Source organism: Ictalurus punctatus, unplaced genomic scaffold (assembly GCF_001660625.3).
Source record: "Ictalurus punctatus breed USDA103 unplaced genomic scaffold, Coco_2.0 Super-Scaffold_100046, whole genome shotgun sequence".
In the NCBI taxonomy this organism is placed as follows: domain Eukaryota; kingdom Metazoa; phylum Chordata; class Actinopteri; order Siluriformes; family Ictaluridae; genus Ictalurus; species Ictalurus punctatus.
Window position 1 is genome coordinate 5,003,658 of NW_026521087.1, and position 25,739 is coordinate 5,029,396.

General features: G+C 37.8%; 2 protein-coding genes and 1 long non-coding RNA gene across 17 annotated transcripts; 1 reads left to right on the forward strand and 2 right to left on the reverse strand.

Annotated features, from left to right (window-relative positions):
• The first annotated feature begins 1 nt into the window (after position 1).
• LOC128630171 (uncharacterized) lies at positions 2 to 12,050 on the forward strand. Of its 15 annotated transcripts, none has more exons than XR_008394499.1 (12): positions 2 to 313; positions 775 to 1,201; positions 3,016 to 3,249; positions 4,156 to 4,347; positions 4,649 to 4,808; positions 5,639 to 5,761; positions 6,114 to 6,501; positions 8,667 to 8,794; positions 8,988 to 9,153; positions 9,881 to 10,005; positions 10,372 to 11,653; positions 11,744 to 12,050. It is a non-coding gene; the product is annotated as an uncharacterized LOC128630171 (long non-coding RNA). The 15 variants fall into 15 exon arrangements; XR_008394505.1 differs by lacking the exon at positions 11,744 to 12,050 and adding an exon at positions 3,747 to 3,821 and having other exon boundaries at positions 3 to 313; positions 10,372 to 11,540; XR_008394498.1 differs by lacking the exon at positions 11,744 to 12,050 and adding an exon at positions 4,428 to 4,531 and having other exon boundaries at positions 3 to 313; positions 4,640 to 4,808; positions 10,372 to 11,540.
• Positions 12,051 to 14,018: 1,968 nt separating this feature from the next.
• Positions 14,019 to 14,853, reverse strand: LOC128630138 (vigilin-like). The gene has a single exon (XM_053678751.1). The coding sequence runs from the start codon at positions 14,724 to 14,726 to the stop codon at positions 14,034 to 14,036; it is 693 nt and encodes a 230-aa protein (XP_053534726.1). The 5' UTR covers positions 14,727 to 14,853; the 3' UTR covers positions 14,019 to 14,033.
• An 8,968-nt stretch (positions 14,854 to 23,821) lies between these two features.
• On the reverse strand, positions 23,822 to 24,389 carry LOC128630160 (histone H2B). The gene has a single exon (XM_053678784.1). It carries the CDS (start codon positions 24,215 to 24,217, stop codon positions 23,843 to 23,845), a length of 375 nt encoding a protein of 124 aa, XP_053534759.1. The 5' UTR covers positions 24,218 to 24,389; the 3' UTR covers positions 23,822 to 23,842.
• Positions 24,390 to 25,739: the final 1,350 nt, after the last annotated feature.

Below are 25,739 nucleotides of genomic sequence, written 5' to 3' on the forward strand. Positions count from 1 at the left end.
ATGTTTTCACATCACGGCTACTTTGGTGACAGTTTGTTAGCTAAATTATATAGCATGATACATATCCCTGCTTGAGTGTGCGAGCATACTTGACCAATAAAACTGATTCTGAATCTGATTCAGAAAAATGGCAGTGATCCGTACGGAAGCCGAAGGAATCGACTCATATTGAAGAGCTAAGCCAAAGGATTCGGTTCACTTAAAAGAGCCAGTGCTTTCCATCATTGAAGGAAGTGAAGTGCGCGGTGAAAAAGCATCATAATGGACGCTACAGTGGCATGTAATAATTGTGGCTTACCGTACACGTTGTCTGGTAAAAAAATGTTTTAAACAAATTCTCTGTATTTACTTATACAAGTATTTTCCGGACGCATCTTGGTTACACACTGCTGAATGCGCTGAATGCAATGTGGGTTCAGAACACACCTAATTAACCTAATTAGCTAGTGAACCTTTGACAATTAGCAGACTACATCCTCAATGTGAGCGTTTTAAAGTTAAACAGTGAGACTTAATTGATAAACATGGCCTTCGAGTTAGCTTGAGTTTAGTTGGCTAGCTAGCTAACGTCTTGCATTAAAGCTTAATTTTCTTTTCTTTCTTTTTTTTTTTGCAGCGTGGTTTCTTAAAAATGATAAATAACCAAATTCCACACAGCAAATGTTAGCCATGTGAAATGTTAAGAAGAGCAGTGGGGGAAATTTCCCTATGTGATGTTTAGCTTCATAAATAAGTGCACTTGATGTTTTTTGGTGGTTTTATTGCTGTTTACAGAGGGTGAGGTTGTGGGGAGGCTGCCCCATGTGCTCTTCTGTGTGGAGTGTCTCTGCTCTCTGGAGTGTCCTCAGGACTCCAACTCTGTCCCCTCAGTCAGCTGTCCCGAGTGTAGGGTGAGCACTGTTCACAACTCCTGTCCATGCAGCCATCACTCCCTTACTGCGCTACAGCATGTCAACCAGCTTTCACAACTCTTTTTAGGGAAAGTAGCTAAAGCATGCTCAATTTGTCACCAGATGACACCATAGACTAATTTTTTCTAATTACCTATGATATGGCAATGAATATTACTAACTAGTTTTAAAAAGAAAGAGAGGCAGATAGGGTGCCGATACTTGTAGAGTTGCATAGATATATCATGAACATGCACATTTTTTAAACGTGTCTACAAATGAAGAAGGCAGGCAAAAAGAAGTCGTGAAAGGTGAGTAGTCTGAAGGAAATGGTTACTCGTTTGTAAGTATCAACAAGAAAAGTGTTTAAAATGAAGAACTATGGGACAGTAAAGTTATTAAAACATAACTTTCTCAGATTTACTAAGTAGATAACACTAGTTGGTCATTACTACACCCCATAACGTTAGATAAGTGTGTCCGAGTTTAGTATTTATGCAGACCTTTTATTTATTTTTTATTCCTCCACCACTAAGTCTGTCCATCCATCTGAGGTTCTCATTAATGCAATATCTCAACCAGTGGTTGAATGTTTGTAGGAATTCTATAGACTATATTGTTGTTGTAACCAGCAGATGACTCAATTAGTATTTGGAATTGATCCAAAAATATAAGAGGTCACAGCAGTTTCATGTTTAGGAACTCAAGGCCCTTTATTGTTTTTTTTTGGCTAGCTACGGTTTTGCCATCATTCCATGCTTCTGTGTGTCCTTGCTTTTGCATGAAATTCTTGTTTAGTGTGACATCTCAAGAACGAAAGGTTGAATGTTTTATAGTGTAGCAGCAGCGGCAGGTGGAACACAGACAGAGTGAGACTGGTTAAGAGAGCTTTTATTTTGTAGAATGGGAGTGCAGAAGGGTCATGGGACACTCTGTCCTGGGGCAGCAGTCTGTGAGGGAGGTGTTAGAGAGGAGTGTGGTCGCTATGGGCCAGGCAGAGTGGTGTAGGTCGGTAGCAGAGTGCGGAGGAAGCGTAGGTAGTGGGGGGGAGAGAATTGCTGTCATCATCGTCATCTGCAAGACATAGAACCGAATTGATCAGCATAGACACGTAGACAAAAGCTGCTCAAGCTGCTGAGGTTGTGATGCCCTTTTATCCTCTCCAGTCTTCTCTGAGAGGGTGAGGAGTTGCAGTGTTTATCTGCCGCAATTTGTGCTCTATTTCCCCACCTCATGCTCTGCTGCAGTCGACAACAGTGGTGCTGAAATGACTGTCTGTTCAGCACCCAGGTGGCAGTAGTGTGAGGAGCATTTTTCACCTCTTCAACAGGTTCACGTGGAACCTGTACGTTTCTGCTCGCTTATCGGCTGCTGCAGATGTTATCGTCAGCTGCTGGAGGCTGGCCTCCATTAGTTGCTGCAGCATGGAATCCATGTTTTTATTTTTAAATTTTTTATTATTATTATATATTTTTTCCTTTATTTTTTTATTTGGCCGTGTCTGTGCTCATTCCCGTATCCTTCACCAGACTTACAAATGAGAAAATACAAGCAAAGCAATATATCAAGCAGAGAACACTGCAAGTAGTGCTACAATAGAAGATTTTTAATTGAGTTCTAGAAGATGCAAAAATGTAATCAGCCCTGAGATTCTAACCAGCGACCTTGGCGTTCTTACCACCACACACTAACTAACTGAGCTACATTGCCATATATATAATATATCATAATAGTTTCGAAGAGAATTTTTAAGCGAATATTTTTAAGTGTCCAAAATTATATGGACGGCGCTCCGTGCAGCGGGGAAAGCACTCAGACATAGCCCGGGGAGGGAGCGTCATGTCGCACAGACTCTGGCCAGCTCCAGGCCGATCATCGCTGATTTTTTTCCCTGGGCGTTGAAGAGTTATCATTGATGAAATTGTTACTTTACATTTATTTGGTAAAAAGCTTAGACTTTTTTGGAACATTCGGCCGTTACATCGGGTGATGAACAGTTCCCAGATAGCAAGCACATTTGGGCCGATTCTGGTAGAAATGCGCCACTGTCGGCTCAATTCCGGTATCGGTGAAAAGGTAATTGCCCAGAGCCCTGCTGACCGTTCACACCACTTCTCGTTGACAGACGGTTTTTGCTATGTGGGCCAATCTCAGCTGAAAGCAGGTGTACTTGCGGCAGGTCCATACTCTGTGTAGCGGTGTGTATCTGCTTTTTCGAGTTCGTTAAGTCACAGACGGGCCACAGCTAAAATTAAGGAGCTCAGCCGCCTGGAAAACACTTTTGACGGTTAAATCAGTTAGGATACTCGAGGCTGCAGTCATTCTTCGTTTTCAAGAGGAATCATTTCAGCTGAAGAAGGTAAGTAATTTAATTGAGTAATTTCAGTCTACAATGTTGTTTGATATTTAAAATGTCATGGAGAAAATGTTTTTTAAAAATCTTTTCAATGGTATGTGTGATTGTGACGAGAACATCAGATGGCGTACTAGCAGCTAGCTAGCCGGCTAGCTAATTTAGCTTAAGAGGCAGCTCGACACTTTTTTTTTTATAAAGCTTTTTTAATTGCTGTACAAATAAGATAAACTCCTAGTTTATTCCTCCCCTTTCCTGTTTTACTACTTTTTATTTAACTTTTTTAATATGTTGTGTCAGAAAACCCACACAGTTTGCAGCATGCTGTGTCCTGTTATTAGATTATATTGTCCACTTGGCAGTATAACAGACCTGTTGTTCGGCTCAACACTGTATTTCTTATGTGCAATTCTTAGCCTTAGTCTAGCAATATACTAATTTTTTGTCTCTTTGAGTGATCCTGAAGGGATTGAATAATGTTTAAATGCAACTGTATTTTAAAGACAGCGATAAAGAGGGCAGGACCTGGCCAGACCTCCAGTCAGACGTGGAAGTGTCTGGGTAAAGACCACCAAGGTGTAAAACATGCAGATATTTGTTCAGCACATCGCTATTGCTATTCCCTCATGCTTTGAGAGCATATTCAAAGTTGTATTTTTCATGAAACATTGTAGAATTTGGCAATATAGTCAATATTTTAGACTCTTTCACAGAGTCTGGAAAGAGTGGACGATATGCCATATGAGCGTATTCTTCTGCTTTCTGATTGACTTTCTTTTAGGTATTAATTAACCATGATTTCCACTCAGCCATCTTACTGGAATTGTGTAGGTTAGGAATAAGACTGAGGATGGAGTTGTACAGTTTTGTAGTGTGTATCGTTTGTAAATATTGTTAACTTCTTTACCATAGCCATGCTGAGGGAGGTGTTAACTAAATTAGAGATGGTGCTGGACCAACAAACCACTGAGATTGCTTCAACTACAGGAGGTCCAGGTGCAGCCTTTGGATATTGATGAAGATTTACTGCCCCTGCAAGACCTTCCTCAACTGTGTAGTCTGGAGCGAAGGATGCAACAGAGCCCAGATTACAAGCAAAATCTGGTGAGAATTTTTTCTCTTTTTTTTGTTAACAACTGCTTGCACATTTACACAGCTACTGAGAGCATTTCTGTTTTCTCAAGGTGACACACTCGTACTCAAAGCACAACATTGAACACCACTTTGATATGAGGGAACAGTTATGACCTAATATTTGGTAGAGGAGGAAAACATGGAAAACACACAGGTCAGGGTAACTGCAGAAGTAGTGAGAAGCACTGACACTTTTGACGAGGCAATACATGCTTATTAATTTTATATATTATATTATTTTATATTATATTATTGTTTTAAGAATCCTCAGTTTCAGGTAAACTGGTTGGAGCTTATTGACAGGGCGGATGTGCTCAACTGCACCTGGTGCATATTGGTGATTACTAACTCCCTGGAAAAGAACCTCAATTGGAGGGGAATCAATAGAAAGACTTCACTGTCCGCTCTCCAACTCGGAGAGGTCGTGATTGGTAAGTATATCTGTTTACATACAGAATTAGCTGTCTCTCTCAGATGATATGTAAGGGGTAATCCACGGCTAGATGTGCATTAAACGATTTTAGTGCATGATGTGGAGGAAATGATCCACTCGTTCAAATCGTTTAATGCACACCTAGCCATGGATTACCCCGCCTATACCATGGTCTTTCCACAATTAATAATGTTAAAGCTGTCATTGGTTTAGAAGTGCAAACTTTGATTAGAAGTTTAAAATGATCGTTAATTTCTATTAGTTAGGTCGTTAGATCTGGAATTTTGCCCATTATAAATCAGACACAGAGGTAAAGTAGTGTGATGAGATTGCATTTATTTGAATGAATTGACAGATATCTATCAGAGAGAGAGAGAAGGAGAGAGAGAGATCAAGCGTGTATGAATTACGTGCATCATAGGTGCCTCTCAGCAGTCAGTGTTGCGCAGCAGTAGTGTAGTAAAACTAAGAGTTGAATTACTTCAGAAACAGTGATGGTACCACCTCGTTGCTGAGAAATATCATGTAGCTTTTCACCAGCAAAGCTATTTTTATTGTTAAAGTTGCAGAAAGCGCTGGCAAGATGTGTCTGTTCATATGAATGTCTCTGTATGCTCGAGTGTCTGTGCGTGTGTGTGCATGTAGGCTGCGCATTGACCAAGAAATGATTACGGTGATCAATCTGACGGGAACTACCTGTGCAATAAACGGTTATAATGCACACCTTCCAGCCAATCAGAATCCAGTATTCACAGTGACCATGGTATAAGCATAGTTAATGCTTAAGATTCATAATGACTGTATGATATGTATTGCTTTATTCCAAAGTTCATAGAAACCTCTTTACGGCTAATGCTGCAGAGATGGAGGTCGAGAGGACCATGAAGAGGTGGCTCCAGCTGGCATCAGATCAAGAGTGTGAGTGCAAGAGAAGTCTTTTGCAAAAGGAAGGTATGTAGTGTTTTAACTGTGGTGTTTTTGTGGTATTTGTTAAAATGTTCCTACTGTAGTTTATTTTTAATTGTTTATAAAAAAATGTTTTAAAAAAATCCTTGCTGTTTTTAAATGGTGGAATTTGTGTGTGTGTGTGTGTGTGCTTGGTAGCTGGGTGGGTACACAGTTGCGGTCGGAAGTTTACATACCCCTTGCTGAATCTACAAAATATTAATGCTCTTAACAAAATAAGATTGATCCTGTGCAATCGTTGGGAACTACATTGTGCGAAATGTCCGCGTCGCTTCAACAAAGGGTAAGGTGCACACACAATTTTTCTTTTGCTTGTGTCCTTGATGTCGCTGAGCAGCTACCAGGAATCCTGAAGAAGGACGAGTGCATTGGAGCAGTCGTGCCGCATGCGGGGGCAAACATCAGGCTTCGGCAGACAGAGGTTCTGAAGAGGGCCAGCCTGATCGAGACGGTATGAGGCAGATCACCCACCGCGAAGATCATCGTCTCTGGACCTCTTCCCTCATACAGATGTGGAGCTGAAAAGTTCAGTAGACTTCTAGCATTAAATGATTGGTTAGTTTCTTGGTGTAATTAACAGGAATCTGCTGTTTGTTAATAACTGGAATCTGTTCTGGGAGCGTCCTAGGTTGTTTCGTCCTGATGGCCTGCACTCCAGCAGCTTCGGAGCGGAACTGCTGTCTGACAACATCTCCAAGACACTACAAACCAAGTGACTGCCTACCGTAAGCACATCTTCCTACAATAATGTTCATCATAAGCAATGTTCAATTAATAGTTTAACACCTGTAGTACATACTATGGAGACTGTGTCTGTTCCCTGAGCTATACAAATACATAGACAATTTCAGAATGTTTGTTTTAGTAACCTAATTAACCTAAAATTATATCATACTGAATGCACATCCAGCACCTTTAATCTGAAGCTAGGGCTATTAAACATTAGATCTCTTGCGTCTAAGGCTCTTATTGTTAACGAAATCATTACTGATCAGGGATGTAATTTAATGTGTTTAACGGAGACTTGGATTAAACCAAACGAGTACCTAGCATTAAATGAAGCCAGTCCTCCTGGATACAGCTATGTACATCAGCCTCGTTCAACTGGTAGAGGAGGAGGTGTTGGTCTCATCCATAGTCAAAATCTAGGCGTCACACAAAAACCTAGTCATAAATTTAATTCTTTTGAAATTCTTTATACCAGCATAACTTATGTAGCCACTAAAAATAAGTAAATTCCACTAATTATTATTTACCGACCCCCAGGGCCATATACTGAATTTCTTAGTGAATTTGCAAACTTTATCTCAAACCTGGTTGTTTCTGTAGATAAAGCATTAATCGTCTGTGATTTCAATATTCATTTTGATAACCTGGAAGACCCTCTGAGAATAGCGGTTGTGTCCATCTTAGATGCAGTAGGGATTAATCAGAACGTAATCGGACCTACTCATAATGGTGGTCACACTCTTGACCTCATACTAACATACGGATTAAATATAGAAAATATTGTAATTTTTCCACAGTCTGAAGTTGTCTCAGACCATTATCTTATCTCGTTCATAATACATATTGATCATAATATTTCCACCTCCGCTACCGTGTAAAACGTACTTTCACATCAGCTACTGCACCGAGCTTCATAAATAACCTCCCAGAGACATCAGTTATATTTGGATCACCGTCTGATCCCACAGAACTCGATCAGGCAACTGAAAGCTTGGAGTCAACACTCCGCTACACGCTAGATAGAGTGGCTCCACTCAAATGAAAAATAATTAGAGAGAAAAAGCTAGCACCCTGGTATAACGATCAAACGCGAACCTTAAAACAGACAACTCGACAATTAGAACGTAAATGGCATCAAACCAAATTGGTGATATTCCAAACAGCATGGAAGGAGAGCCTACTGAAATATAGAAAATCTCTTAGCGAGGCTAGAAAAATCTATTTCTCCACCTTAATAGGAGATAAAAAAACAATTCTAGATTTCTATTCAACACAGTAGTAAAATTTACTAGGAATAAAATCACTACAGAGAGAAACACTCGATTATTCCATAGCAGTGAAGATTTCATCAAATTTTTCATTGGTAAAGTTGAAAATATTAGATGTGAAATTCAGGCTATTAAATTAAAACCAGACAGTATTATAACTCACCCTGTAGATGATAATATAGCAATATCGGATCAATGTTTAGAATGTTTTACTCCCCTTAGAGAGACCAAACTAGCTTCATTAATCTCTTCAGCAAATTCATCAACTTGCTTACTAGATCCTGTGCCTACATGTTTCTTAAAAAGATTTGTCCAGGAGTAATTGAACCACTTTTAAATATAATCAACTCTTCCCTTAGCACTGGCTATGTACCTAAATCACTTAAACTAGCAGTTATTAAAACCCTGATTAAAAAACCTGACTGACCCATCTCAACTGTCCAGCTATAGACCAATATCACATCTCCCCTTCATCTCCAAGGTCTTAGAAAAGGTTGTACACAGCAAAGTTATGCTCGTACTTACACAGGAACAACATTCATGAAATGTATCAGTCAGGATTTAGACCTCATCATAGCACAGAGAGAGCGTTAGTTAAAGTAGTAAATGACCTTCTACTGACCTCTGATCAGGGTTGTGTCTCGTTGCTTGTGTTACTTGACCTTAGTGCAGCTTTTGATACTATAGATCACACTATTCTCCTTGATAGATTAGAAAATGTTGGCATTAAGGGAACAGTCCTCTCCTGCCTCAGGTCTTATTAGACCGATCGTTATCAGTTCAGTGCGTAGATGTAAATGGAGACTTCTCCACGCATACCGAGGTTAAATTTGGTGTTCCACAAGGTTCTGTTTGAGGCCCACTGCTTTTTACTTTGTATATGCTACCTCTAGGTCAAATTATTCGTAAACATGGAATGAACTTCCACTGTTATGCTGATGATACAGAGCTGTATGTTTGCAACTGAACAATAACAACAATAAACAACAACTGAAGAATAGCGAAAAACTCCAACTGTTTTGTAAGTCAAACTTTTTAATGTTCACCTGGAATTTGACTCAATAATAATAAATCTCAGAATAATAAATCTATATGTTTACATGAACTGAAGTTTTTGATCATAATATCAAAATTGTCTCACAATCCTAAATGATGGAATTGTATCTTATGTTGGACCATGTATTCCAGAGATTTTTTATTTTAATTTCTTGTAGCGTGCTTACTTGAAGACGATGAGGCGGAGCAGCATCGGAGAGACAGTTCGCTCCATTCTCCAAAGAATCGGGGAGAACAGTCTGTGGTGTATGTTTTCGTTGAAAGCGCCAAAAGGTGGGAAGCTGGCTTTGACTGATCAGGATGAAGTGTATGGCCTTGTACACTGTGAGTATGAAGGATAAAAAATGTATACCGTAATTTTCGGACTATTGAGCGCACCTGAATATAAGCCGCACCCACTAACTTTAAAAAGAAAAAAAATTTTGTACATATATAGGCCGCACTTGTCTATAAGCCGCAGGTGTCCACGTTGTAACGCGAGATATTTACACAGAAAGATGTTACACAAATAGATTTTTTAAACTTTTAATTAAATACGTACCTTAAATGCTTTTTTCCTGAACAGTGCGTGCCAAGCTTACGTGCAGCAGCTCTATTTCCTTCTTCAACAGCCAGATCGATCGCCTTTAACTTGAAAGCTGCATCAAATGCATTTCTTCGTGTGTTTTCCATGATGAGGGTGTGTGCATGAAGCGCAAATGACTGATCTGAAGAATTTAGTGTGAGTGTGTTTGATTTAATTCGAACAGTTTCATTGGTCCACTGTGACCTGTTCGGTAATTTCATTGGTCCGATGTGACAAGGCTAAATATTTTGGCGGCATGAAGCTCGTTAGCCCATAAAAATCCATAAATTAGCCGCATCATTGTTTAAGCCGCAGTGTTCAAAGCGTGTGAAAAAGGTAGCGGTTTATAGTCTGGAAATTACGGTACATGACGGTATATGCCTCCTTTGCAAACTCTTGAGAAGAAAGTCTTGCCTTCAGAAAACGGACATTTTCTCTGTTATTGCATTCCAAGGCTGAATGTTTTTGTTGATATTTATGTTACAGATATTGCCGAACAAGCACATGGACGTGAATATACTGTTGCCGGTTGCAGAGAGGCCATCGGCAGCTACCTAAAAAATGCCCCAGGCAGGAAAAGTGTCAAGAAACACATTGTGTTTATGATGAAGGTTAGAATTTAAATCTACAACTTCTGTGGTTCTTTTTCTTTTCTCATTCATACAAATGTGCCATTGTGTAACACTGTTGACTGACTCATTAGTTTTTATATCCCTTTGAAAAGCAAAAACCTTTCCACTATGCATATAACTGAAAGTGCATACATGCTCCAAACCTTTTGTGAATACTGATGATTGATTTGGAGGTTTCAAATTATGAGTGAATTGTGGTTCACTTTCTTGCGATCAGGAATGTGTAGCTAATGTCTGTAGTTTACTGATTCCGAAATTGTTGGTTCAGACTGCATCATATAGTACTAGTATATAACAATGAAATGAAATGCCATATATTCAGATATATCCACTGTCTGTTCACAGCAGAGCTACATGGGATCTCTAGTGCGTCCTGCAAGAATTGGGCCTTAGTCCAGTTCAGATTCAATTTTGTAATTCCTCTCCCTCGCGTGACAGCCTCCAAACAGTACAATTCTAATGAGCTTGAATATACGGAGAATTCCATTGGGTTTGATGTCTGACTAATAATTTTTTTCTTTGATTAGCAATACATAGGAACTATATCTGGCTATTTTGTGTGTTACAATATTGAATGTCATTTTTCAGCTTTTAACTTCGTCTGCATTTACTAAAATTCATGCATGTTTATTAAAAATATTCATGGAGTTTGTTAAACTATATAATTGTTGTCTGTCATTCATAAGATTCGTCATGTGAATTCCATAGACCAGAATCTAACATCCACATTATTGAAGCTTGTTTAATTACGGGTTTGTTAAAGCATGCGGTATGTTATATGCTTTAATTGTATCTTGCCACATAATGTTGGAAAATGAGTACTTGTGTACTTTTCAAGAAATTAGATACAAAAAGGATTACACATATCTGATTAGAAAAAATAGCATCATAATGTGTGTAACTTTGTGTATAAATATTGTGTAGTGTATTTACACCACATTATGAGGTGTATATACAGGCAATTACAAAATACTATGTGCATGTTGTTGAGTCTTTCTGGAATTCTATATCCCTGTTTTATAAAGCACTGAATGGTTTGGGTCCAATATATATTTCTGATCTACTGGTACATTATGAACCATCCAGACCTCTGAGGTCATCTGGAACAGGTCTGCTTTCTGTTCTCAGAGTCAAAACTAAATGTGGAGAAGCAGCATTTAGTTTTTATTCTCCACATATCTGGAACAAACTCCCAGAAAACTGCAGATCTGCCAAAACTGTCAGTTCTTTTAAATCAAGACTGAAGAATTTTCTTTTTGCTGCTGCTTTTAAATCAATCATCAAGGTATTTTAATTAATATCTTATGCTGCACTGTAACCATTTAATCTGTTTTAACCTGTTTTTTATTTGTTTGTTTTTATTACTTTTTTTAAAATTTATTTTATATAATGTGTATGAACTCTTTTTAATGTCTTCTTTTTAAATGTTGCTTTGTGTTGCTTTTATGTAAAGCACTTTGAATTACCCTGTTGCTGAAAATGTGCTATACAAATAAATTTGCCTTGCCTTTGTGGATCTTCTCCAGTGAAATAGATGAGGCCACCTACGGAACGCATTAATTTACATAGGAGCAGCGATGAGAATAGAAATGTATTTCTAATATTAGTTGAAATTTCAAAGATTAAGGTAATGTATCATACATTATTACATTACAACGATAATTATCCTGAACGGGTTAAAAAAAGAAGACAGAGATTAATAGTAATATCATGTCAGATTTCTTACCCAGAATACCGCTTCTGGGGAAATTGCCGTTCCCGAGGGTGGACACACGAGGGCAGTCAAGCTCCATCCAGCACAAGACACAACGCCGCCTGGAACAGAAGGCAGATTTGGGCTACTGTACACAGACACAGCTCATCGGCGTTATTACTGTGCATTGTCTAGTTTTCACATAAGGACAATACACGGCTCTTCTGCACTGTTCATCATCTAAAAAACAAACATTATGTAATATACATAGCAGTATATTTATCATAATAAAGTTCACTCATTAATAACGAATAATAAACATTTCTATAACCCCCCCCATGTTTATATATATATATATATATATATATATATATATATATATATATATATATATATATATATATATATATATATATATATATATATATATATATATATATATATATAATATAATATAATATAATATATATATATATATATATATATATATATATATATATATATAATATAATATAATATAATATATATATATATATATATATATAATATATATATATTATAATATATATATATATATATATATATAATATAATATATATATATATATATATATATTATATTATATATATATATATATATAATATAATATATATATATATATATATATTATAATATATATATATATATATATATATATATATAATATAATATATATATATATATATATATATATATATATATATATATATATATATTTTATATATATATATATATTTTATATATATATATATATATATATTATATATATGAAAGGAAATTCTCTTATATCATGTACTCTCTTATATTATGAACTGCTATCAAATACCTATGATGAATAATTTAATTACCTCTTTGAATAAACTGATCACTTGCCATCTTTATTATAGTAGACTTATTTTGTAGTATGACCTGTGTGATGCTGTGTGTTTTGTCTAAATCTGTCTGGCCCCTGCACCAGTAGAAACTGTCCACGCACTGCTTCTTATCAATGTGTATAAATACTCTTGGTTTGCATGAATAAACTCGGACGTCTCCGTGAGCATGCATGTGTCCGTGTGTGTTCACTTAGGCTCCCCAGATCTCAAACGCTCTGAGAAAAACCACACCTTCTAGCTCATAGCAGCACAGAACTAAAAGTTAATAGAAGTAAATAATTGTAGAACAGGCTGAAAGGGCTGACGGAGATCTGAAGACATAAATATGAGATTCCATGAGATACTTGGAAATCTAACTATATATATATATATATATATATAATGTCCCCTTCTCTCTGTACCACGTTCTAAATATTCAAACTGCCCAAGAAAGAAAATTTGCTGTTTTCTGAGACGGTGAAGTGGCTCTTAAAAGAGCCTTTGTGTATATTAGACGAAGTTGTGGTTTACACGCGTTCTCCGCGAATACGCCGGGCCAGCTGAATATCCTTGGGCATGATGGTCACTCTCTTGGCCTGCGTTCTCTAGTTTTGACATATCAAAAACAGTACACGGAGCTTCTGAACTGTTTACCAGCATTATTATTATTATTATTATTATTATTATTATTATTATTATTATTACATTTTTAAAGAACATACCCTCGATTCTTGACATGGAAATGTTGTTTGTAAGTTTACATTGAAATAATATATCCAGATATCTGTACAGCTGCTTTGTGACAATGTCCATTATTAAAACACGCTACATAAACTAACAAAATGCAAAGGTTAGATACAGCAATGATTTAATACAACTCCGTTCAAATGCATACAGAGGCCTGCTCAGACACCACAGCGTTTAAAAACTCGACATTCGCGGCGTCATAAACGGGGGAAATGGTCACGCATACCACCAGGACATGTCTAGCACTCTGAACGCTGCTCCGATTTCACTATATATGTGCGCGCGCTGGCCAGACAGACGGAAAGAGACACGGTATACAGACAGCACACCAACACATTTAAAGCATATTCACACATGATGATGATGATGATGATAATGATGATGATGATAAATAGTTTGATATTTCTGTAAAGTTGCTTTGAGACAATGTCTATTGTAAAAGCGCTATACAAATAAATAAAAATTGAATTGATAAATATACTGCTATGTATATTTTATAATGTTAAAGTACACAAATTGATTTGTAATATGAAAATATTAATGTATTTCTAATGTTATTAGAAATTTCATTCTCATCACTGCTTCATGTGTTCCCTACGTGGCCTCATCTACTTCACTCGAGAATATCCACAAATAGGGAAGAACATTACAAAGATAGGTAAAGTATACAATAATTATTTGGAGGGCCCACGGGGTTCCTCAGGGTTGGCTGCTGCAGTGCCCGATGGCTTCATGTAGGCCATCTTGGCCTCATTTTCCACCACATCAGCCATACATTCCTGTTCCAAGTTCAGGAGATGATCTATGGCTTCATCAACCATCTCTGGACGGCCAGTTACAGTAACCAAATTGGGATCTGCAGCTCCGCTCTGAGGAAACCGAAGATCAACTTTAAATTCATCCATGATTTTGTGGATACCCTTGGTACGAGCACCAATAATGCAAGCATGAACTCTGCTGTCCAAGGTAATGTCCTCAGATATAATTTCCTCCAGTTCATCAACAATGCCTTGGATAGCATCACATGCTGCTATAGCATTCTGCTCATAGCCGGTGATGCTGATCTGGTCCTGGTTCTCGTCATATTTCTCAGGGAACTGGATGTTGACATCATGGTCAGTATGGATCTGGGTGATTATGGCACCCTTGCGAGCAATGATCTTGGGATGATATTTGGGATCCACAGTGATAGGAGCTTCAAGTTGACCGAGAGCCCGATCCTCCTGTTCAGCCTGCAGCTCTTTGATGCGCTCAAGAAGCCCTTCTTTAGCATGGTCCAGGTGAGTGGCAAGGCCTGTAACGGAAATTATGTCGGACTGGAGCTCAGGAGCAGGCACTTGAATATTGACCTCAAATTCATCCATCATTTTGCAAATGCCACTTCCTTTCTGCCCAGTGATGTAGCGATGAAGCTCAAAAGGCACTTCTCCTTCAATGCTCACATGTACCAGAACCTTCAGGGCTTCCACTGCAGCCTCACGTCTCCATGTAATATTTCTTGGCTAACTACCACAAACTTGGAACAGAATACCCCTTCAGGGAAACTGCCGTTCCTGAGTTTGGACATACGAGGGCAGTCAAGCTCCATCCAGCACAATGCCGCCTGAAACAGATGGTAGGTTTGGGCTATTTTACACTGACGCAGCTCATCAGCGTTATTACTGTGCATTGTCTAGTTTTCACGTATCAAGGACAATACACGGAGCTTCTGAACTGTTTCACAGCATCATCATTATGATTTAATTTTTAAAGAACGCACCCTCTTCTCTAGACATGGAAATGTTGGGGTTTTTTAAGTTTACATTGTCACACAGCAGCTGTACACATATCTGGATATATTATTTCAGTGTCCATTCTTAATCACGACAGATGAACAAACAAAGAAACTAAGCACATGAAAAGGTTAGATAGACCAATGATTAAATACTACTCCGTTCAAATGAATACAGAGGCCAGCTCAGATAACACAACGTTTAAAAACCTCGACATTCGCGGCGTCATAAAGGGAACAACCGTCAAGCATACCATCAGGAAACTTATAGAACTCTGAATGTGACGTCATAACGGATCTTATGGCTCGCTGCTCCGATTTGACTATATATGTCTGTGCGCGCGCGCCGGGAGACTGACCTAGACACGGTATAAGGACAGCACACAAACACATTTAAAACATATTAACACATTAACATTATATCATGTACATAGCAGTATAGTTATCATAATAAAGTACACAAATTTACTGCTAATAGTAAGATTATTAATGTCTTTCTAATCTTATTAGTCATTTCATTCTCATCACTGCTCCTACATAACTTCATGTGTTCCCTCGGTGGCCTCGTCTATTTCACTCGAGAATATCCACAAATAGGGAAGAACATTACAGAGATAAAGGCTTAAAATTGCTTGAATGATAAAAAGTCTATAAATACGAAATCACTAGATAACTTTAAAGGGTTTATTTTCTACAGAACATGAATACAATCCTTTCACTCAAAATAGGACTCCCCGCTGCAGACCCTCCTCCAACGTTTTCAGAAAAGCTCCTAGCGTCATATCTAGCGACTTTTTACACAAACCTTAGCTACTTTCCGTAGAAGAGAATGGCCAGTACTGCCCGGTGAGTGTGAGGTCCTGCTTTCCCCCCGGAGACACGCCTCTCTCTGCGGCTACTCTGTTCAGTGAGGGCAGAGAGGAGCAGCACATTCATTCACTTCTAACTTTCTCTCTGAGAGATTATTTTACATGGAAATATAGCACGAAATCACAGTGCACTCGTTGTCTTTAACTTATGTGTGTGGTGGTTTAGTCAGATGACATCACGGTTATAAAATCAGAATTTTAGCAGTGCAGATCAGCAGCTTGGAAAAGGTTTGAAAGTGACTGCTGGTGAACATGTAGTCTCTTATTGGGCCGTGGTTCAGTCACTATTTCATACTCGTCCTGTTGTCTGACAACAGAAACAGAAAAAATACGTAAATGAAAACAGCTTTATTGGGAATTTGGCTGTAAAGGGCTGACTTTAGGCAGAATGAAAATACGATGTAATGATGTAATGAATATGCTAATTAGTGCATGACATCATCTAGAAACGTGTGGACACAGTGCTCCTGTCACTCACTTGGAGTATTTTAACATTATAGTGAAGATAAATCAGTGCCTGGGAAATACAAATTTAGTCCATCACGGCTGGGAAAAGGAGCTATATTAAAATTGGCTGTGTTTTTATTATTATTATTAATACTAATAATATTTTTTGGAATTTAAAAACGAAGAAATAAAGAATATGTTTGAATGACATCTCTTGTATAGTCTGTGAAAACAAAAGCATACACAGTATTTGAAAAGTGCTTGAAAGTCCTGGAATTTCATTATGAAGCATTTGTACAGACCCTGTTATATGTACTATGTGATTGATGTATTAAAGATGCCTCTTGATTTCTGGGTTTAGCATAGTTATACCTCGGTTTGAGTTTAAAACAATAGCTAGATTTACTGGTAGAATATTGCTAGTTAAGTTTCTCTCACAAATATTATTGAGTAGATAAAGTATATTCAGTAGCTTTTCTGGGATAGTGAGAATTTAGGTTAATATAGTAGAAAACAAAACACTCAGATTATCCTGGTTGTAAGAACTGCTCATTCATCTGTACACCTTTACAGTTTTCACTGCAGATATATCATCAGCTTTATTGAACAATACTCAGAATCCTTGTCACCTCCCAGCCAATCAGTCATCAGTCATGATGAATTTTTGTATGGTTGGAAGCATGTTTAAAACACAGAAAGTGCTGAGATCATGTAAGAATGAGGTTTTACTCACTGGCATAAATGTGTTCACTTTAAACTTTGTTCCTTCCCTTAAACACTTACCTGATTGAGAATTTCCAATGTTTGTAGAATGATGATTCTCAGTACAGCACATTACCAAATATTGATGGGATTTAAATTTATTTATTTATTTGTGACAATTATGGGATTTTCTAATTTATATAATATGTGAACATTTTTTTTTTTTTTTTACATGATTTTACACCTTATCTTATTTGGCTCATCAAGGTTCAGAGCATTCCATTCTCTTAAATCAACATTTCCCATTGTTAGTATCAGAATCTTATTTAACATGCAACATATTCAATAATCTGTAACTAAGACTCAATAAAGAAATTCTCATTACACAGAGTGTCCAGAATGTCTCTGAAACACTTCAGCCTATGATTGGCCATGGATTCCTGGGAGGACACTGTAGCAGTCTCTGAGGATTTCTTCTTATCACTTCACTGTAAAAAAACCAAAAAAAAACCCAAAAAAAAAACCAACCAACCCCAAACCATTAAATGCTGGCTTCATCTTCTTTTAATTTGATTGTCAGTGCTCAACTCAAACCAACAGCAGTATTATTAATAATATCAGGAATGATTGTGTCTAAAATCAACCACTGATTATATCCCACTTGTTTGTTTCTAGATTGTATGATTTATTTAGCCAAATCTAAACTCACTTCTCCATTTGTGTAACTGGATACTCAGGATAATGAAATTTCACTCTGGTTTCCATCCACCCCCCTTCCATTTTCTACATCTCCTATCATACAGGAACCTTGAGCCTATCCCAGAGATCATAGGGCACAGGACAGGGTACACCCTGGACAGGGTACCAGTCCATCGCAAGGCACACTCGCATACACATTCACACACCCATTCATACACTACAGACACTTTGGACATGCCAATCAGCCTACCATGCATGTCCTTGGACAGGGGTCATGCAGCAGGCCAACAACCCTAAGCACAAAAAGCACATAAGGGTCCACCGAAGTATGGTTAAAAGAGAATAAAATTCAAGTTTCAGAATTTGCCAAGTCAATGTCCTGACCTTAATCCAATAGAAATGTTGTGGAAGGACCTCAAACAAGCAGGTCATGTCAGGAAAATCACCAGCATTCCAGAGTTGAAGCTGTTAAAAGGGTCAAAGAAATGACTTTCTGATCTATGTCGAAGAAGGTAAGAAATTCTGATTTCAAGTATCAAACAGATTTCAAGTATTTTTAAAAATCTCGTTTTACAGTACACTATGATTGATTTAATATCACTTGTAAATTGTCATCATTTAAAAAGACAATACCTTCTATAGATTAAAAACACAACCTATCAAATGTTCCTATAATGTATATTTTTTGCGCAGGGATATGCACTTTCTCATTGCAGTCGATTCTGACCCATCAGCAAGGTAAGAATACAGTATAGTAGAATACAGAAATACACACACACACACACACACACACACACACACACACACACACACACACACACACACACACGCAAATGTCTGAGACCACATTGAAAATCTGTTTTTTTTTCTCTTACATTTTGAAATAAATTGGTTTTAGAATTTATTCATATTTTAAACAAAGAAAGTAAATGTTTAATATTTTGGATATATATATATTTTTTCTTTTAAATTCTGCAACTGTAAACATTAAGAAACTCTGAATCTCTTGTAAATATTTTAAAGATTCTACTTTTTTATTTATTAATTTTGTATTGAAGTTGTAGTCAATAATACAATTTCGAATGAAAATGTTAAAATTAAATAATAAAAAAATGCAAAATAGAAACATTTTCCACTAGTGCTCTCAGACTTTTGGCCCCGACTGTGTGTGTGTGTGTGTGTGTGTGTGTGTGTGTGTGTGTGTGTGCGTGCGTGCGTGCGTGTACGTGTGCATGTGCATGTGTGTGTGTGTGTGTGTACGTAAACAAACTATTAATGAAAATAAAATTTTGTGTAAGATAAATGAATGAATAAATATGTTCCCTTCTCCCCTCCAGTCGATGTGGCCTTAGGAGGAATAGCAGTACAATCTTCTTTACACTAACAATTATCCTGCTTACTTTGCTATCGATGACAACAGAGCATCTAACATGAATTTCAAGTCGTGTGATTACCGCTGCTCCTAAGGCCATACAGACTTCATATGAATCCATAATGAACTTTTTCACACTATCTGTTGTTACCCAGATGAGGACGGGTTCCTTCTGAGTCGGTTCCTCTCAAGGATTCTTCCTCTTAAAACATCTTAGGGAGTTTTTCCTCGCCACCGTCGCCACTCAGTGGCTTGCTCAGTTGGGATAAATTCACACCTTTAATATCTGTATACCGTGTTGATATTCTGTAAAGCTGCTTTGAGACAATGTCTATTGTAAAAAGCGCTATACAAATAAAATTGAATTGAATTGAACTTATGTTTATAGCCAAAATGCTCCACTGTGTGTAAGGGGCAGGGGAAACTGGTGCAAGCTGTTCAAAAGGTTTAGTTTAATTTAAGTTTGTCATTATATGCTGTACCTGCGCGCTTGCAGTGTAAATTCTGTCGGAAGTGACATGTTAGTAACGAGGACACGTTGCTGGTCACGCGCGGTGTAGACGCGCTGATACAGAGTGTAGCGCGAGTAAGATCTGTAATGTCTAATTCAAACATTATGATCAAAAGTAAAATAATGTCTAAAGACACCGAGGAACAGAAACCACAAGGTGCAGTGAAAGTGAGTTTTTATTATTAATTTAGGACTATATATATATATATATATATATATATATATATATATATATATATATATATATATAGTATTTATGCATTATTTTTTTTTTATAGATGCACAAAAAGCACCGAATTAAACTATAGTCCTAAATTAATAATATATATTCTGGTGTGTGTGTGTGTGTGTGTGTGTGTGTGTGTGTGTGTGTGTGTGTGTGTGTGTGTGTGTGTGTGTGTGTGTGTGTGTGTTGGGTTCTTTTCTGTTTTGTACAAACAGCTGTGTAAAGTTTTACTGTGAAGTTTATATTTGTTACACTCAGTTTGTGGACTTTATATTAAATAAACAAAAACAAATGGTACTGAAAGTTCGCTCCACCCCATACGATTAATCAAAAAAATAATTGCCCAACTAATAGTAATAATAATAATAATAATAATATTAATAATAATAATAATAATAATAATGCTGTTAAACAGTTCAGAAGCTCTGTCTATTGTCCTTGATACGTGAAAACTAGACAATGCACAGTAATAACACTGATGAGCTGCGTTATTATTATTATTATTATTATTATTATTAATAAGCTCATAGCAACACTGATGAAATACACATACAGTACAAAAAAACCACACACACAAATAGAGAATGTGTTTAGCATTTTGTTTTTACATCTGCACATAATTTAGTCTGCACATCGTTTAGCAGCTGATTTAGAATTAAAAATGTCATGTATAAGTCTACATAATGAGTCTTTATTGGTCACATATGCAGTAGAGCACAGTGAAATTGTTTTCTTCACATACCCCAACATGTCAGGAAGCTGGGGTCAGAGCACAGGGTCATGATATGGTGACCTGACCTTCTGATCAGTAAACCAGAGCCTTAACCTCTAAGCCACCTCTGCCCCAGTGGTGAGAGAAACATGAATGTTCATAGCATCTATTACTTCTTACCCCACTATTTGCCAAATAATACAAATATAGACTTCTAAACACCGCTATTAAAAGCTTAATAAGAGAATACTGCAATTTTTGGGAAATTGCCGTTCCCGAGTTTGGCCACACGAGGGCAGTCATGTTCCATCCAGCACAACACACGACGCCTAAAACAGAAGGTAGGTTGTAGGTATTTTACTATTACTACTACTACTTCTAATAATGACCTCAATCGAAGTAATTAAATACGTAATGAACATTGTTGTCTATATAGCTGACCTCATTTTTCTACACAGCGAGTTAAAGGCGCACAACTATCAGAATCCCAGTTCATAATTGTGTTTGATTGGCCAAGTAGAATAAAGTGTGCGAGGAGTCCGACTCTTTTTGAGCTTATTGGACATTACGCATTGCTGTAATTATCTCATTGGCACTACTTAATTGCTCATAGTTTATTTGACGAATGCAACTGCTGCGACATATTTTGCCAATCTTAAGCTCAGCCGTCATTCTGGAGGCGCAGTTTTGGTTGATGCATGACATTTAGGTTCAAACACAGTGTGTACATCGACTGTAACACAGATAGTGAAAATGGAAATGTGAAAAGAGAAGGCCAGTGATTAGAGAGAGAGAGAATGGGGAAGAAGAAGACGTTAGCAGGTGAAAAGCAGTGCCTAGTGTTTGTTTTAGAAAAAGAGAGCTATTGTGTGACCGTTGGTGTAAGGCCCGCCTCCTCGCCTGTTCTCAACTAGGTCCTGTCGAGTGTGGATAAATAGGTGGGCGCTGCGCGAGAAGTTTTATTGAGCGATTTGACTTCGGGAGCAGCATCATGTCTGGAAGAGGCAAGGGTGGTAAGGGACTCGGCAAAGGAGGCGCTAAGCGTCACCGCAAGGTGCTTCGCGATAACATCCAGGGAATCACCAAGCCGGCTATTCGCCGTCTGGCTCGGCGTGGTGGTGTAAAGCGTATTTCTGGTCTGATCTATGAAGAGACTCGCGGTGTGCTGAAAGTGTTCCTGGAGAACGTGATCCGCGACGCCGTCACCTACACCGAGCATGCCAAGAGAAAGACCGTGACCGCCATGGATGTGGTGTACGCCCTGAAACGCCAGGGACGCACCCTGTACGGCTTCGGCGGTTAAACGCTCTTAACACCGAACGACGCGAACACAACGGCTCTTTTAAGAGCCACCCACATGTCTAGAAAAAGAGCTGTTCCGTGGGGGGGAGGCTTTTTCTTTCGTGAAGCATAAGGCATCAAACGCTGTACAGCAGTAGCATAAGTGGTAGATCTATTTGTATTTTTTTGTAATAATTCTCTCTCTCTCTCTTTTATATATATATAACTCCGTATATATTCAATATTGTATTATATATAATATTGTACAGTATACAATATTAGATACATATATATTAAATATTGTAACTTGTTTGATTAAAACAATTTAGATTTTAGTAGAAACTTCTATATTTCTCTTTCTCATACGCACGCTTGCATGCATATATAAGAGAGAGAGAGAGAAAAGTGGGGAAGTCAAGTTTTTTCTGTTTTTTCAAGCATAAGGTATCAAACGCTCTACACAAGTAGTAAAAGTGATAGATAAGAACTGTCTGTGTACATAAAAAGAATTTATTTTTGTTTTTTTGCACATCTTTATTTTTTTTATACATTTATATGCACAGTATTAAATATTATAACGTGTTTAAAATGAGTTACAAGACGGTTTTAGTAGAAACTTACTTCCGCATTTCTTTCTCTTTCTCTCTCTCTCTCTCTCTCTCTCTCTCTCTCTCTCTCTCTATATATATATATATATATATATATATATATATATATATATATATATATATATATATATATATATATATATATATATATATAATGTATATATATGTATATATATATATATATATATATATATATATATATATATATATATATATATGTATATATATATATATATATATATATATATATATATATATATATATATATATATATGTATATATATAATGTATATGTGTGTGTGTGTGTATATATGTATATGTGTATAATTTTTTTCAAGCCAATTGTTTTTTCATAGTGCACGTGATAAATTTAAAGTCTAGATGAAAAGAACAAATGTTGAATAAATGTTGACTAGGTGGGTGGGAAACAGTCAGTAGGAAAGTAGGAAGAGCTGAACAGAGCAGCAAAGACAAGAGTAAGACATTGTTAGTTGTAGGGGAGAAAGCATGTCCAACAAGAAAATGTGATTATAGGTGTAGGTCAGAAGACTCCTTCTGTCTTTGCCAGTGTCAGGGCTTCACCACTCGTACGCAGCGCTCCGCTCCGCTCTTGTAGTCCCGGGCCAAACAGGCACGCCTAGTTAGCACCAGCCAGCCCATCCGGCCTCCTCCTCTTTAGCTCGGTCGGATTCCTCCCTGACCCTAACAAAACACAGTCACCCTAATGCCCTTTATCCCAACTCCGCTATTGCCTTGTGTGTGTGTGTGTGTGTGTGTGTGTGTGTGTGTGTGTGTTGTATTCTATGCTGCTAGAGCATTCTTTTGAATGACTTCGTGCTGCTGGAACACTGTTTTGAATGACTACATGTTACTACAACAGTATTTAGAACTTTTACGTGCTTCTAGAACCTTAGTTTGAATTTCTATGTGTTACTAGAATACCATTTTCAGTTACTTCCTGTTGCTAGTCTTAATATGAATAACTTTGTGCTGCTAAAACCCCATTTTGCATTGCTCAGATTATACAAGCCCGAGAAACCGTGCTACAACCCTGTTGAGATTTACTCATCTCTGCATTTATCAGACTGCTAGGATTACCCAAAAGCCTGAACATTCGTGGGAGAGCAGCACTTCAGAAGTGCCCCCCCTCTGTCTCTCTCACTCACACACACACACACACACACAGAGCAAGAGAGAAGGCGAAAGAAAATAGATTGCTCTTTGTATGAAAAGTGGGTGGCTCTTAAAAGAGCCGTTGGGTTGATGAAGACGGCGGTAACGCGCTTCACTTGGAGCTGGTGTACTTGGTGACGGCCTTTGTGCCCTCGGACACGGCGTGCTTGGCCAGCTCGCCGGGAAGCAACAGGCGCACGGCGGTCTGGATCTCCCTGGAGGTGATAGTGGAACGCTTGTTGTAATGAGCCAGACGAGAAGACTCACCGGCGATGCGCTCAAAAATATCATTCACGAAGGAGTTCATGATGCCCATGGCCTTGGATGAGATGCCGGTATCAGGGTGCACTTGCTTCAGGACCTTGTACACGTAGATGGCGTAGCTCTCCTTCCTGGACTTTCTGCGCTTCTTGCCTCCTTTGCCGGCCGTCTTGGTCACGGCTTTCTTTGATCCCTTCTTGGGCGCGGTCTTGGCTGGATCGGGCATGATGCTGCTTGTCGAATAAACGAACAGAAAATGACTAACGCCCGCCTCGCGCCCGCTCTATTTACAGACCCACATGCTAATGACGTCCACACAAGACACCTTTTTTTGATTGGCCAAAATTCGATACCTCCTCCTGCATGGCGCCTCCTACTGCTCCTCCCTCCTCCGCTACGCTTTGTTTCCCTTCCCACCGTTGTATTTACAGTGCAACGTGCACTATGAAAAAACAATTGGCTTGAAAAAAATTATACACATATACATATATACACACACACACACACACATTATATATATATATATATATATATATATATATATATATATATATATATATATATATATATATATATATATATATATATATAGAGAGAGAGAGAGAGAGAGAGAGAGAGAGAGAGAGAGAGAGAGAGAGAGAGAAAGAAATGCGGAAGTAAGTTTCTACTAAAACCGTCTTGTAACTCATTTTAAACACGTTATAATATTTAATACTGTGCATATAAATGTATAAAAAAAATAAAGATGTGCAAAAAAACAAAGATAAATTCTTTTTATGTACACAGACAGTTCTTATCTATCACTTTTACTACTTGTGTAGAGCGTTTGATACCTTATGCTTGAAAAAACAGAAAAAACTTGACTTCCCCACTTTTCTCTCTCTTATATATGCATGCATGCGTGCGTATGAGAAAGAGAAATATAGAAGTTTCTACTAAAATCTAAATTGTTTTAATCAAACAAGTTACAATATTTAATATATATGTATCTAATATTGTATACTGTACAATATTATATATAATACAATATTGAATATATACGGAGTTATATATATATATATATAAAAGAGAGAGAGAGAGAGAGAGAGAGAGAGAGAGAGAATTATTACAAAAAAATACAAATAGATCTACCACTTATGCTACTGCTGTACAGCGTTTGATGCCTTATGCTTCACGAAAGAAAAAGCCTCCCCCCCACGGAACAGCTCTTTTTCTAGACATGTGGGTGGCTCTTAAAAGAGCCGTTGTGTTCGCGTCGTTCGGTGTTAAGAGCGTTTAACCGCCGAAGCCGTACAGGGTGCGTCCCTGGCGTTTCAGGGCGTACACCACATCCATGGCGGTCACGGTCTTTCTCTTGGCATGCTCGGTGTAGGTGACGGCGTCGCGGATCACGTTCTCCAGGAACACTTTCAGCACACCGCGAGTCTCTTCATAGATCAGACCAGAAATACGCTTTACACCACCACGCCGAGCCAGACGGCGAATAGCCGGCTTGGTGATTCCCTGGATGTTATCGCGAAGCACCTTGCGGTGACGCTTAGCGCCTCCTTTGCCGAGTCCCTTACCACCCTTGCTTTTTTTTTTTTTTTAATGAGTTTTATTGAAATTATACAAAATTCACAATCTTACACAAGTCATATTCAGAAAGAAAGGGAGAGAAAAAACTTACATAGTCAAAGTACAATTACACGCAAATATTGTCCCACACTGAAGAGTCTTTAAACCAAGATGTGCTGCTTTTTAGTCTT